At 41.9% G+C, this 15,629-nt stretch overlaps 1 protein-coding gene across 12 annotated transcripts in view; it reads left to right on the forward strand.

The window, feature by feature from the left end:
• The window catches only part of UTP20 (UTP20 small subunit processome component), an 88,953-nt gene extending 75,511 nt beyond the window's left edge, over nucleotides 1-13,442 (forward strand). For 2 of the 12 annotated variants that reach the window (XM_036298257.1, XM_036298260.1), the window contains 15 exons: nucleotides 547-663; nucleotides 1,802-1,972; nucleotides 2,205-2,336; nucleotides 2,739-2,849; nucleotides 5,140-5,219; nucleotides 5,603-5,672; nucleotides 5,803-5,985; nucleotides 6,924-7,055; nucleotides 7,474-7,606; nucleotides 8,888-9,075; nucleotides 9,731-9,802; nucleotides 10,543-10,839; nucleotides 11,042-11,168; nucleotides 12,699-12,844; nucleotides 13,126-13,442. In XM_036298257.1, coding sequence (XP_036154150.1) covers nucleotides 547-663; nucleotides 1,802-1,972; nucleotides 2,205-2,336; nucleotides 2,739-2,849; nucleotides 5,140-5,219; nucleotides 5,603-5,672; nucleotides 5,803-5,985; nucleotides 6,924-7,055; nucleotides 7,474-7,606; nucleotides 8,888-9,075; nucleotides 9,731-9,802; nucleotides 10,543-10,839; nucleotides 11,042-11,168; nucleotides 12,699-12,844; nucleotides 13,126-13,281 — 2,115 coding nt within the window. In that variant the 3' untranslated portion in view covers nucleotides 13,282-13,442. Of the gene's footprint in view, nucleotides 1-546; nucleotides 664-1,801; nucleotides 1,973-2,204; nucleotides 2,337-2,738; nucleotides 2,850-4,078; nucleotides 4,127-5,139; nucleotides 5,220-5,602; nucleotides 5,673-5,802; nucleotides 5,986-6,923; nucleotides 7,056-7,473; nucleotides 7,607-8,423; nucleotides 9,260-9,730; nucleotides 10,840-11,041; nucleotides 11,169-12,698; nucleotides 12,845-13,125 lie in introns of those variants that run through there. The other 10 variants (XM_036298258.1, XM_036298259.1, XM_036298261.1 and 7 more) reach the window with 10 other exon arrangements.
• Nucleotides 13,443-15,629: the final 2,187 nt, after the last annotated feature.

Raw genomic sequence — 15,629 nt, forward strand, 5'->3', positions numbered from 1 at the left:
CATTGGCTTCCATTTATCCTGTGAGCGAGCCAATCCTGCAATCGGGCTGCAAGGGCCTTTCATTGCTTTACTGTAACCATTCCAACACACGTTCCAGCCTCACGTGGCTTTCCCTCGGTTCTTAAAGTCTCCACACTGTTCCTGCTCCAGGGCCTCACCACCCACTCTTCCCTCTGCCCAGATCCCCACAGAACCCTGCATTTACAGTTATTTCCTAGAGTCTGTCTCCCTGGCTAAGATCCATCAGTGCAGGGACTGTGTCCATCTTGGTCATTGCCGCGTCCTGCGTGCTAAGCCAGGGCCTGGAGTCTCAGCAGGTGCTGAGTAAGCATTTGGTAAATGTACTTGGAATCTCAGCTGCACAGTAAGCTCCCACCTCTTCACTTACCGAGACTCTCCCAGGCAGTGTCCCGTTTTTTCCAAAAGTTTTATATATCAGAAAGAAGCATCTTAACATTTCAGGCTGTCTCTTATGTTATTTCACTTCTGCCTAACTCATTTGGTCTTATGGGCACCTGCTGTGAAATGTCTTTTTAAATCTTTTAGCTGCTGCATCTGAGTCTGAAAACTTCCAAGATCAAGTCTTCGAGTGAACGGGTTCTGGAAATGTTGGATCCTTTTGTGTCTCTCCTCATAGACTGCCTGGGTTCCATGGATGTGAAGGTGAGCACCTGTCCCTCACGGAGCTGGTCCCGCAGAGTACCTAGAACTGAACTCTTAGGCCTATGCGACATAAGATAGTTGGGTTTTGCTCTCCAACTTAGTAATCCCGTATGTTCGGATTGTCCTTAACAGTTTATAAAGCCCTTCTAGGTACATTAATTATTTCATTTAATCCTTGCAGCAGCTTCATGAGGGTGAGTGGTGGGTCCCCATGTCAGTAATCATCCTCACCTCCTCGCCATTGTCACTACCCCTACTCCCTGCTGTGAATCCTCAGAACAGTTCATGGGGTATTTATTCTTGTTTCTGCTTTATAGATGAGAAAACTAGGCCTTGAACTAAGTGACTTGCCCCACAACATAGATACAGCATATGAGCCTCCATCTCAGATTCCAAAGCCCACACCCTCCCCCTTCCTCAGATTGTCTGTTTTACAGAAGGTTCTGAGAGCTGATTTGCTCTAGTCAGTTAGGTAAAAGCTGCAGAGCTGGGATCTGTGCCCTGGTCCTCCTGACTGGAGCCCAGGAAGGCCATCGGCAGCCAGAGCAGTGACGGTCTTGTCAGGTAGAGCTGAACTAGGTGAATAGGGTGAAGTTTCTTTACCAAATGCTTACTCAGCACCTACTTTGATTCCAGGCACTGGCTTGGCTGGAGGTTCAGGGATTCTCACGTAAATCACTTGGGGTTTTTTTAAATATATTTTTATTGCTTTGAAAGAGGGAGAGGGAGAGAGAGAAAAACATCTGGCATCCTTTTTTGTATTCCTACTAATTAGAGTGTCTTGTATACATAATACAAGCTTAGTAAGAATGATTAAATTTAAATATCATTTTAGAAAATAGAAAAATCATTTATAATGTGTTGTTTTTTTAAAAAAAATTGGCCAGCCTGTGCAGTTATTTACCCGTATAGGTTAAGAATGTGGTAAGTGAGCTTGTGGGTCATCCTACAGCAGTAAGTTCTTCTACGGGAAACCCCCTGCCTTCTTACACTTCGGCACAGTTCTTCCGGAGAGCTGGGCAGAGCATGTCACTCCTTCAGCATGGCTGCGACTGTGCAAGAGTACCCTGCCTCGGCGCTGGGTCACTGAGTGCGGTCGCTTCGTATGTTGACTGGTTTTGTTTGGTTTTGTTTTCAGGTGATCACAGGTGCTTTGCAGTGCCTGATCTGGGTCTTGCGGTTCCCTCTGCCTTCCATAGAAACAAAAGCGGAGCAGCTGACGAAACACCTTTTCCTTTTGCTGAAGGACTATGCAAAGCTCGGGGCTGCCAGGGGTCAGAACTTCCACATGGTGGTAAATTGTTTCAAGGTGAGGTGTTTTCACTTCCACTTAGAAAAAGCCAGGCCCAGGATTAACATCAAAGTTAGTTTTCCACATCGTCCTTTGTGGTCTTGGTCAAAATGTTTTCCAGATTCATTTGCTAAGGCCAGAGGGCTGGTTTCCTGTGTGAAAAGCATTGATAATGTATTAAATCCTCATGATGTCACTGGATCCTGATCTGTGGGACATCCTGGCATTAATCTCACCATTGACCTTGCAGTGTGTGACCATACTTGTGAAGAAAGTGAAGTCTTACCAGATAACCGAAAAGCAGCTCCAGGTCCTACTAGCATATGCTGAGGAGGACATTTATGATACAACAAGACAAGCCACTGCGTTTGGTCTCCTAAAGGTACGGGGTCATCAGAATGTTGGGCTTTACAGTTTATGAGCCTCGAATCACATACTTAAAATAACATGGAACACAGTGTTTTGACTAGCAGTAGACTTTCAAAATTATGTGATTTATAAAGATGATGATTTTGGTCATTAAAATATTTGAAAGTGAGCCCTGGTAATACTTCCAGGGAATTCTGTACAAATACAGGTATGTACCTGTACCTATCATATTGGACATTGTTTTCCTTTTATTACTTGTGGTGAAAATATACATAACATTAAATTGCCCGTTTTAATGATTTTTCTTTGGGAGGTATTTTCATTATGCTTGAAGACTGCCTGTGGCTACTTTGACACCAGGTTGGCTTACCCATCTGCAATCAAACGAAGAGTATGTCTTTTCCTTCTTTATTAGGCCATCTTATCAAGAAAGTTGCTGGTCCCTGAAATCGATGACGTCATGCGGAAAGTATCCAAGTTGGCCATTTCTGCTCAGAGTGAACCTGTCCGGGTCCAGTGCAGACAGGTTTGTAGAGAACCTAGTCCCATAGCAGGGGTCGGCCTGTCTTTTCCATTTGGTTTTTAGATAGAAAGATGGCAACATTGACTAAATTCTGAAGACAGCTTTGTGCCGTGTTGATGCTTTATTCTATGATTCAGGAACCCATTGCACTCCACGTGTGAGGAGGGCACTTTGAGAACAGCCCACCATGTGTACCCTGTTTAGATAGATAGAGCGTGATAGCCTGCAGCAAGGATTCCCATGCAGTGGTCCAGCCATCGACTGACTACTTACATACATCCTTGTGTGTCAGGTGCTGCCAGAAGAGGGTCAAGAAAATTCTTACAGTCCCTGTGTTACACCAGGCAGGCACAAAACAAAATGCCACAAATAGTTATTTAATTACAGACATCGTAAGTGCCAGGAGGAAAAGGTATTATCATATTGCATCACAGGACACACCATTATTTATATGTCTCAAAAAAAGCTATGACACCAGGGTCGGATGCTACCAATTGTAAGACACATCCCAATTTCAGATATATGAAAATGTGAGCTTCTTAGAGCTGATGAACTATGGGAGTGTATGATAAGAGCATATGATCAGGTGGAGAACCACCTTAGTCTGAGAGCCAGGCAGGGCTTTTCTGAGCATTGGCATGGAAGGAAGATTCGAAGGAAGACTAAGGCTTCACCTCCCAAGTGAAGGGAGTGGCAAATGCCAGAGGAAATAAGCCTTGAAGACGGTAAGAGCTTAGCTTGTTGGGAAGCTAAATGAAGGTAAGTGACATGAGGAAGGGAGCCAGGTTAGAGAGACCGTGTGGTCTTGTTAGATTCAGGGCTTTGTTCTGAGAAGAGCAAAAAAACGATTGAAATCAATAGGCGAGGGAGTGACACAAGCAGATTTGTGTTCAGACATGTGTGCATCCCTCATGGGAGCAGCCCAGGGGGTGGAAGAGCCTGAACTGGAAATACGAACTCAGAGTTAAAGGAGAGTTTGGGCTGCTAAGTAGGCCAGGGAGGAAAGGAAAGAATCTTGTCTTGAGAAAACGTTTCCTTAACTACTATTTTTCAGGAAGGAGAGCTAGCTGCTATTTATTAAGCGCTAGCTGTGTGCCCAGCACTTTGCATACAGGACTTCTATTTGTAACTATCTTTCAAAAGAAATAGTATCCCCATTTTATGGCTGGGGGGAAAACAGGCCTGGAAAGTTTAATGATGTGCCTGGTTCTCACAATCTATATATATAAAAGGCTAAGTGACCAACTGGTAGCTATGACGCGCAATGCCCACCGGGGGGCAGACGCTCCAACCGGAAGCTATGAAGCGCACTGAGCACCGGGGACAGATGCTCAACGCAGGAGCTGCCGAGCTGTGGTAACTTGGCAGCTGCGGTTCTCTGGTGATGCACCCTGGAACCAGAGAGGAGGAAGCCTGATTCCAGGATATATCACCCGAAAACCGCCCTCTTGCAATTGGGACCCCTCGGAATGTCGGAGAGCCTGTTTCAGCCAATCACAGCAGGCCAGGCCGAGGGACCCCACCTGCCGGAGGGACTCTGCAGGTGCGGCCATCCAGGTAGGGACTTTGGGAGGTTGGCTGCAGGGCGTGTCCGGCCAGTCTTGTTCAGTCCCGCCTTGCCGGCCACCTCCTAATTAATTTTCTTTCAGTGTGCACAAATCCGGACCTCTAGTTCATTAATAAAAGAAGCTGAATAGTATATGGTTTGAAAGCAGAGCATTTGGATGCAGATAGACTAGGCATGGCCATCTGAGCAAGTTACTTATTTTTCTGCCAAACTCATTCTCTTCATCTGTAAAATGGGGCAACATTACCTACTTCCTAAGGAAGTAATGAAAATTAACTGGGAAACAACCCAGTGTTGGGCACATAGAAGGTATTTAGTAAGTGCAATAGTTATTATCAGTATTAATATTATTACCACCATATTGTTATTCTTAAGAAGAAATACAGGGTTGAACCACAATCCATATTCAGTCCACCACATCACACCACCTATCAGAGCAAGAAGTGTTTCCAACACGTGAGCTTAGATTTGGAGCCCTAAACAGCCAAGCCAGGGGTGGGCCAGGACTTGACTCTTGGTCAGGTGTGTAGGGGGGGACCTGGGTAAGTGAGGTGGGAAGAGAGAGGAAGGGGTACAGTTCTCAGCTCAGGAGGCCAAGTTCACGTAAGCGATCACTCTTCTGAAAAGTGTTTTTAACCTACCAGCCTATTCCAGAAAGCAGCTTAGGAAACAGGAATCCTGGAGTGGTAGGATCCCAATAATCTTCTGTGTGACTTCTGTTCCTAGGTTTTTCTGAAATATATTCTTGACTATCCCCTGGGTGATAAATTGAGACCGAACTTGGAATTCATGCTTGCTCAACTAAAGTAAGTGTAAGCCATAAAACATGCAAAGGCAGTGGGGAAGTTTCTTCTCTCCTTTTAATGTGGCGGCTGTCTTGAAAAGAACAAGACTAAACATAAGGGCATGTTCTCTGAGGACGATCTGTGAGTCACTGACTTAACTAGCAAACATAGCAGTTCTGAGTAGCTTTCACTTCAGTATGACCACTGATGGTCACTGGAGTCCACTGAGGAGAATGGTAAAGATCTAACAAAAGTACTTGTAAAACTGCACAGCAGTTGGGAAAATGGAGTGTTTTCCACTTTTTAAAAAATAGACTGGCATCTTGAGACAATATTTTAAATTCTTAAAGATAATTGATCAATTTAAAAGATACTAACGAGTCCTGCTGCTGTTCTTGCCCTAGCTATGAACACGAGACCGGCAGAGAGTCCGCCTTGGAAATGATTGCTTATCTCTTTGACACGTTCCCTCAGGTACCCTCTGTCACAGAGACAAACTGGTAACTGTGTTTCCCTCGAGCCCTCGGGTGCCCACGGTCCTCCCGCGGTGGGGCATCTTGGGATTCCAGTCTCAGTGTGCTCATATGTGCCCGTTTTCTTTTAGGGACTGCTCCATGAGAACTGTGGGATGTTCTTTATTCCTCTTTGTCTGATGATGGTGAATGATGACTCTGCCTTGTGTAAAAAGATGGCATCCATTGCGATCAAATCCTTACTCAGTAAAATCAACCTTGAGAAAAAAGATTTTCTTTTCGATATGGTTACCACCTGGTTTGGAGCAAAGAAGGTTAGGGTTGCTTTGAACCATATTCCAATGGAAACTCTTAGCTTTTGGTGTTCGTACTTTAAATAAGAACATATATTCATTGTTGAATTAATTTTTCCCAAATAGCTTGATTATTTTTATTTGTGTATGTTAATAATATATTCTTATAGTAAAATTTCAGAAGATGTAATAAGTTGTAGATGTAACATAAGAAACACCCATATTCCCACTACATGGTTAATGTCAGCCAGTTATTAAGAATGTGTCTTAATTCACATAACCAGCCCCCATTGATGAGTACTTTTGTTTCCAATTTTGCTGTTCAGTTGATGGAATGTAATTTTTGTCAGTGATTGTGTCCACTTGCTGACTTTACCACTATTAACACTGGCCCATCTTTTGTGGAATATAAACAATACATCATAACGTAATACTGGTTTTAGTATTAAAGTCAGAAGGTGGGGCGTGGCAGGATGGTATGAAACTTTTCAATTTTTTAAACATTTAAAATAAGAAAAAATCATTCAGTGGATAAAGATGAATCACTTTTTTAAAAAAAATATATTTTATTGATTTTTTACAGAGAGGAAGGGAGAGAAATAGTTAGAAACATCAATGAGAGAGAAACATCGATCAGCTGCCTCCTGCACACCTACTAGGGATGTGCCGCAACCAAGGTACATGTCCTTGACCGGAATCGAAGTTGAGACCTGTCAGTCCGCAGGCTGACGCTCTATCCACTGAGCTAAACTGGTTAGGGCGAATCACTTTTTTAAAATGTTTTTCTTGGATATGAAGATTTCTCCATATTCTTGTCACCAATGATCCATTTTCCATTGATTTCTGTTTCATAAGGAACTGTTGAGAACAGAATCATGCCCACTTTCATAATTTTATAGTTTTGGAAACAGCCTCCGAGGTTGTGCTGACATTGTCTTTTGGTGGCTTCTCTTTGGTAGAGCTTAAGTAGACAGCTAGCTGCCCTGGTCTGTGGAGTGTTTGTGGAAAGTGAAGGAGTCGCTTTTGAAAGAAGACTTGGAACTGTTCTCCCTGTGATTGAAAAGGAAATTGATCCTGAAAACTTTGAAGATGTAAGTTATTGGGAGGGGAATGAGAGTTTTGCTAATTTTTGTAGTTTTGCTTCAGGTGATACAGCTAATAGATTTATTAATAAAAGCAGTAGTTCAATGCAGTTGGATCTTTTGTAAATGTGGACTAAAGTAAGTTTTCTTCCCACAGTATATGACAAAGGTTCTCAAGCAGGGTGATTTTGGCTCCCAGAGAACATTTAGCAATGTCTTACTGGCATCTAAAGGTTAGGAGCCAGGGATGCTGATAAACATCTTATGGTACACAGGGCAGCCTCCCACAGCAAAGGATTGTGCAGTCCAAATGTCAGTAGTGTTGAGATTGAGAAATCCTGATGTACATTTGCACGCTGGGATAAAAATGTCCATCACATGCTTTGCAATTGTTGTCTTAATTGATTTGCGTCCATCCTGTTTTTAGATCATGGAAGAGACTAAAGAAAAAGCTGCAGATCGCCTTCTGTTCAGTTTTCTCACACTGATAAGTAAACTCATCAAGGAATGTAATATTATTCAGTTTACCAAGCCCTCTCAGACTTTGGGTAAAATCTGGAGTAAGTATTGTCTTTTTCTTTAAATCTAAAAATAAGCACATTGTGATACAATTATTGAAAACAAATTTGGGAAATCAGAATATGAATATTTCAGAAAGTGTAATGTCAGGGGAAAAGTCCATAAAAAAAAAAAAAAAGATTAAAAGGCCTTTTCACATTGATTACAGAGAAAAATGTTTCTTTGGGTGGGGGAGAGGGGGTTAAATATATATATGTGTATATACATATATATTAATTATAAGTAATACATTTCATTTCTAAAAGAAAGAATATTAATTATAGAGAAGTATAAGAATGGAAAATACTCCCCAAAGTCCTCCTTGCTATTTGATGATACCTTGGTATATATTCCCTTCAATCTTTTTGGGGTTGGTTTGTTTTTTTGAGGTCGCATAATTCCATATAAACTTTTATATCCTGTCTGTTTATAGTAGTAGCTATCCCTTTAAATAGCTATAAATAATCCATCATGTAAATATGCCATACTTTACTAAACCATGTCATTTTTGTGAGTTATATGTCACTCTTTAAATGAAAAATATCCCAGAATTTTTAATTTAACATATTCAATTTTGTTTAGTCAGTAGGAAATAGACATTGGAATGAATGCTCTAAGTACCCACCTGTTTCAAGAGAACTTGTGGTCCTATGAGAAATATATGGCCTCCTCTGCTATGGCTCCCCTGAGACATGCCAGATTATTAGAAAGGATCATGTAGAACCAAAGTAAAACCATATTCATGAAATACAGCGACAGAAACTAAAACTCAGATATGACATGATTCAACCACATCCTTTTCCTCATCTGTAATCTCAGATGGAAATGACAGTTCCAACCTCACAGAACTGGTGTGAGGTCTAAAAGCCCTTTGCCTGGCACCTAGAAAGCATCGTAAGTGATACCTTTCCAGTCAGCTATTGGGAGCCACCAGTTTCAATCATTATGAGAAACACATGTTCGTACGTACGTATATATGTATGTATATACACACACATTCATTTTAATTTAGAAATTGTAAATGTTAATGCCACCTTATCTCCCTCCAATCTGAAAGTAGTTCTTAGGGAGCTGGTTTGTTTTAGGCTTACCTCTCCCGTGTCATTTACCACGTTAGGAGCTGGTTTGCTAGTTGTTCGCAGTGTCTCTCACCTCATTGCTCCCTCATGTTTAGTTCCCAAATCCAGGCACATCGTAGGTACTCAGGAAATGCCTGTTAGTCCTATTTACCACCAGAGTCCAGAAATCTGTTGACATCTGAGAATGCATTTTGGTTCCCTTAGGCCACGTGCACGCTCACCTGAGACATCCACACAACTGGGTGTGGCTCACTGCAGCCCAGATTGTTGGATTGCTCTTTGCCTCTTGCCAACCAGAGGAGCTTATTAGAAAACGGAATGCCAAAAAAACTAAAAGGAAACTCTCAGAACCTGTAGCAGTCAGGTTCCTAACAAGTGACCTTGACCAAAAGGTAAGGTTTCTCTAAAACCTTTCTTCCCTCGTGACCCATGTGCGATGTTCATTCTGGTTCATGTGATATCTTGGGGTTAGCCCTTGGGAGAAATTCTTCCAGCCAACAACTTATTGCGTATGTGAGTCTATAGGAATCTTAGGAACCAGAAAACAGTCATCCTCAAGGCCAAGTTTTTTCAAAGGTAATTTTTAGACTGTCAATCTAGTCAGATATTTGCTTTGCTTATTTAGACCATTCAATATCTTAATGTCTAAGTATCGACATTGGAAAATAAGATTAATACTGTCTGTCCTGCCTCCTTCGTAACCTTATTGATAATTAATGAGGTCATGGTTCATGAAAATGTTAGGTAGGGACCATGTTATTTCCATCTCCGATTCCCTAGGGAGCAGCACAATGCCTGGCTCATAGTGGGAACTACGTATATATTGATGAAAGAGAAGAGTAAGAAGGGAAGAGGGGAATAAAGGTATTGGAGTGTTGTAAAAGTCCCTTCTAATAATCTCAGAAATCACAGTCTATATCTCCCCAAAGCTTAAATGTTTGTGGCAGGTAGAAGGGAACTGTTATATAATTTTTAGTCATGAACCTTCCCTCTCCAAATCCACTCAGAAATACCTTGTATTGTATCTTCCAATGTCTATTTTCACAGATGAAAAGTATCTCCCTAGCCTCTTGCCATCAGTTACATTCCAAATTCTTGGATCAGTCTCAAGGAGAGCAGGTAAGTATAATCCTATCCGGTTAAATAGAAGGGACCTATTCTACCAGCAGTCTAGGAAAAGGCTCACATTTGGTGTTTGGTTTTTGTTTTGTTTTCCCTAGTTTAATGCTTGGGGAATTAACTGAAATATAAACATATACTCAAATACATGTTCAGTTATGCCCATATATCTAATTGACTCTGGGATCCATTGGGGATTATTCTTGGCTACCTTTAAAATTCCTGATACAGACAGTACAGTGGGAGGCTCTTTATTAAATATTTTCATCTTTAGTCTTATCTACTCCACATTGTGACTAATTATTTTCATATTAAATTATAATATTGAATTCCTTTTCTTAGTATTTGAAGAGAAAGTAATGTTCTTGCTACTGGGTGGTCTGAGAATTGTCTTAACAGAAGACAAGTAATTCTATCACAAAAGCTTTATATATTTCCATATTATAAAGTTTAACCACATGTAAAATTATAGAGAAGGCATTTATAAATATGCAGTAAATGTAAGTTGCTTTTGAATAGTTGGTCTGCTGCTCCCTTCTCTCTTTTGATAGTGCAGTTGGACTGGTAGTGGTGAGGGAACACAGTGTGGCATATGGGCAGGAGCAAGGCCCTGGCACGTCTCTTGTGAGCTATTATGGACCAGACAGAGCAATACAAATTAGGAAACTAGAAACTAGGTGAATGCTGTATCTAAAGTGTGATCTCAGCTGGCATACCAACACTTTCGTTTTATTTTTTAGGTTGTTAAGAATTTGTTGTTCGTAGCTAAAGTCTTATATTTACTGGAACCTGATTCTGGCGATAAGCAAGGTCGGATGAAAGAAGGCATGGAAGAACAAGAAGCCGTAGCAGGTGGTGTGGCCAGAGAGGCAGTGGAACATGAGGCCCATGCAGATGGGAAGGCGGAATCTGACCAAGAAGAGGATGAAGAGGGGAAGAAAGAGCACAGCAAGCCAGCCACGCTGCTGTGGTTGATCCAGAAGTTGTCTCGGATTGCAAAACTGGAAGCTGCTTACTCACCTAGAAACCCCTTAAAGGTGTGAGACATGTACAGAGTGACTCAAAGTGGCTTTTATGTTTTTTAAAAATATTTTAGTGGTGTTAGTGATCCTCCCAAGTTCTTAGGAACTTTTGCACCCAAAACGGAAGCAATAATATCTGCCCCCAAATGGACCTTGTTTTCTATATTATTTGTATGGCTGCAAGTATTAGAGAAACACTTTTAACGTATATTTTCAGAGAACATGCATCTATAAGTTTCTCGGAGCTGTGGCGATGGATCTTGGAGTAGACAAGGTGAAGCCGTATCTCCCAGAGATCATAGCTCCTTTGTTCCGAGAACTGAACAGCACCTATTCGGACCAGGGTAACCTCTTCTGAGTACTTTGCACCTCTCTCCTGAATACTTCCTTCTTCCTTCTTGCCCTCCCTCCCTGCCAGTTTACGTTAACACATTTCGTACCGCTCAGCTTTCTCATGTTTCACGCGCCGTCTGTCAAGGACCGCTCACGAGTGTTCTCGTTTTTCACGCCCATGGAAAAAGGAGCGAATCTAGATACTTACGTAAATTTTGTTTGGTCCCTCTTCATAGAGGAAAATGTTTTACGCAGTACCATACGTTAAAAAAGTACTAGGAACTTTAATTGTTTAACTGTTTTTGTAAACAAAAATGTTATAATTATTGAAAAACAACACCTAAAGTCCATTATGATGATTTAAATAATGCAGTTTGCCCAAAAACGTGCGGTCCCTGGCGTATGTCTTAGAGATTTCTATGCGGTACACAGTGTGTTAAGAAAAGATAATTAATAGCAAACAAATAAGGCATGCTTGTGTTACATTTGACTACCTTCGTCTTGCTTTCTTGTGTGTCTAAGAGTGAACGTTTCCTAAAAGATGTTTTACTCCTAGGCATGAATATTCAAAGAAAACTATAATTTAGGGTGGTTCTAAACCTCATAGTGCTATATGAATCATGAACTGTGAAATATAATTCTCAAGAACTATACAGCAGAAGTGTGAAATGTTCAGTTTAAATATTTCACTTTTTCCTGTCAGCCTCACTGATCCTAAAATGTCTATTTTGCTAATAAGAAAAGAGGGAATTGGGGATTGGAAAGAGAAAGTAAAGCAGATGTTAAAAAGTTTTAAAGTAAAGCAAATGAAGTAAATGTCAAAGCAGGACCTGCTGTGGTCCTACAACCTTGAGCGTTTCCTTCCTCTTAAAGAGGCAAAGCAGTGGTGAAGGTCAGGTCTGCTTTGGTTCTCATCAGCCAACATATACTGAGCACCTAATATCTGACAGGCACTGGGGGTTCAACAGTGGAGAAAAGGCCTAGTACCTATTTTCTGGAAACGTGAACAGGTACACTGAACTCTCCTGAAATTGATGCAGAAATCTGGGTTCTTTGCATTTCGGAGAGAGGAGGCAGGGAAGCTTTTCATCAGCTTCACAAAGGAGTCTTTAATCCACACACACAGAGTTATGGCCAGAGGTAAACCTCTGTGACCTGTGAATCAGCGAGGGCCTGGAGAAACACTTACCTTCCCCCACATCTGCAGAGCTGAGCAGGTTAACCAAATGTAGCCCAGAACAGTGCTGTCCAGTTCTCAAATTAATGTCTTCTGAGCCAGGATTCTGCTAGGAAATGGGCTTCATGGTCTCTGGTCTCTTGTTGACTCCTGGATGAGATGGTGGCTGGGAGCTGTGTCCAACACTTTTGCTGGTTTTCTCATCTCAGAAGTGTAGGTGTTAGTTTCAGATTAGCGTTTAATGTTCAAGTAATAAAAGTGATAATGCCGTAGGAGTTTATATTTCACGTTCTTGATTTTGTAGATATTCAGATGTATCCTTTCCTAGGTAACTGTCTGTGGTTATTATTCTGTGTGTGAACAGATCCTTTGCTGAAGAATCTATCCCAGGAAATCATAGAATTACTCAAAAAGCTGGTTGGCCTGGAGAGCTTCTCATTAGCCTTCGCCTCTGTACAGAAACAGGCTCATGAGAAAAGGGCACTCCGGAAAAAGAGGAAGGCTTTGGAGGTAAGTCTGCTGTTTGAAAATAGAGCACGGCATGTCCATCCTGCTCAGTGACTATTTTTAACCAGGGTGTGTGCGCACGTGTGCACTGACCCACGGAGGAAGAGGAACTGGCTGTGTTTGAGGAGTGCGGACATTATAGCTGGGGCTCCAGCTTTTCTTTAGTGGGCGTGTAAACACTTGTGATGCTTGAAGGTGAATGAAATGGTCCATATGTGCATTTGATTTTTATTAGTTTAACATTTACTTTAAAAGTAATAGAACATTTCTATTCTTTTTTCAAGTTTGTAACCAATCCTGATATTGCCGCCAAGAAGAAGCTGAAAAAACACAAAAGTAAAAGTGAAGCAAAGAAAAGAAAGATAGAGTTCCTGCGTCCTGGCTATAAGGCCAAGAGACAGAAGAGCCACAGCCTGAAAGATTTAGCGATGGTGGAGTAATGTGCCCCCTGTGCTACAGTGTCTCATGGACTTTCCAGTGTATCTGCTAGTCAGAAGTCACAGCAGGTTTTATTATTTAAGCTAAACTTTGGCAGAGATTGTATATTATACAGTTTAATATAATCATGCTCATATTTTTTTTAATTAAAACATTTCTAATACTACTGTATCTTCACTGTCTAAAAATCATGCAATACTAACAATGGAGTTTTTAAAAAGTTTTAAGATATACTTTAAAACAGCAAGACAGCCCTGGCCAGTTTGGCACAGCATCGGCCTGTGGACTGGAGGGTCCCAGGTTTGATTCCAGCCAAGGGCACATGCCTGGGTTGCGGGCTCGATCCCTAGTGGGGGGTGTGCAGGAGGCAGCTGATCAATGATTCTCTCTCATCATTGATATTTCTATCTCTCCCTCTTCCTCTCTGAAATCAATAAAAAAATATATTTTTAAAAAATAAAACAGCAAGGCAAAATATAGAAGTTAGGGGTAAATCAAATACGATTTATAATACCCTTCTGTAGGAAACTAATACTTCATCAAAAAGCATTAGGAAAAATCTGCACAAATAGGGAAATGTAACCATATTCATAGATAAGAAGATCCAGTATCATAAGAGGCTAATTATTCCCCAAACTGGATCCCATTGATTCAATGCATATCTGAGCAAAATCCCCAGTTCTTTATATTTTATTTCATATTACGTAAACCAGCTGATTCTAAAATTTTTTTTGTTAATCCTCACCCAAGGATATTTTTCTTTTTTTTTTTTTTTTTTTTTTAGAGAGTGGAAGGGAGAGGGAGAGACAGAGAGACACATTGACTGGTTGCCTCCACATGCACCCTGACCAGGGCCAGGGAGCCTGAAACCAAGGTATGTGCCCTTGACTGGAATCAAACCCGGGACCTTTCAGCCCACGGGCCAAAGCTCTGTCCACTATGCCAAACCGGCTAGGGATGATTCTAAAATTTATACAGAAGATAAGCTGAGCCATGACGCTCTTAAAACAGAACAGGGTGTGGGGCTCCTCCTGTGAGTTATCAAAAGTGAGACACAGTGCTATCTATAGGAGGAACATGTGGTAAATTCTACTTCGTTATAATTAAGACTTCTACTTAGAAAAAGACTGGGATATGGTATGTACTGATAAAGGGTTATAATGAATCCCTGTGAATCAACAAAGATAATCCAGTAAAAAAGTGGCATTGCACAGAAGAAATATAAATGGTCCTTAAACATTAACAATTAGCCATATGATTAAATACTAAAGTACTTATGTACTGGTTGGTAAACAGTCACTACCTTGAGACCCCCACACCAGAAATTAAAGGGTTACTATCTAGACGGGTAGGGGGTCCTCCTGCATCAGCTATGTCTAGTTCAGTGTTTTTAATCACTCCTGTATCCAACCTCATTAATAATTAGGAAAATGGAAATTCCATTTAGAAACCTTCAGATTGATAAAGCTGACAATGTCAATGTTGGCAAGAATATTAGCCTTTTATTATCTATATATAAAAGCCTAAGTGACCGAATGACCAGTCACTATGATGCGCACTGACCAGCAGGGGGCAGACGCACAACGCAGGAGCTGTCCCCTGGTGGTCAGTGTGCTCCCACAGCAGGAGCACTGCTCAGCTGACCAACCCGTCCGTCCCAGTGGCCCACCAGCCGGGCGGTAGCCACTCACTCCCTCAGTAGTCCTGCAGTTCCAATCTCCGGAGAGAGGGCCAGGTACCAATGGACCGGCACCACGGGCCTCCTGGAAGTTGGCCTTGGGCACTGCGGCCGCTTCCTCTCCCTAGATGCTCCACAAAGAAATGATATAAAAGTGGCTGCCAGATGGCTTCCAACCAGCACAGGGATCAGCAGGATGGATCTGAATCCCAGGCTGGCAAGGGTGTCCCACCACCCACCCAGAAGGCCAATTGTGTCCTGGCCCTCCCGCCCCCCCCTCAGGAAGGGCACCAGACGCAGGGCTCTCCTGATCGGGACTGACAGGGCGCAAGTCCGCAGCAGGCGCAATGGGGCTGGGATGAGCGTGAGCAGCAGGTGGCATTGGACTGCAGGTTTCAACCCGATCCCCGCAGGCACCCGAGGGACCCCACCCGTGCACAAATTCGTGCACCAGGCCTCTAGTATGGGACAATGATGGAGTTAGAGTAGTATAGCATATGGCATCTGAATCAAATATTCAAACATTCATAACTTCAGCACCTATGTTTTGATGTAGATTGTGTCTCAAACAAGAGTTCTTACACTTCGAAGGAGTTTGTAATGTACCAAAAGAAAAAATGTGGGGGAACTTGGAAGGCCAATTTCCATTAATTTTAAGTGATTTAAAATGCA

This window comes from Myotis myotis, unplaced genomic scaffold (assembly GCF_014108235.1).
Source record: "Myotis myotis isolate mMyoMyo1 unplaced genomic scaffold, mMyoMyo1.p scaffold_m19_p_3, whole genome shotgun sequence".
NCBI classification, from domain to species: Eukaryota; Metazoa; Chordata; class Mammalia; order Chiroptera; family Vespertilionidae; genus Myotis; species Myotis myotis.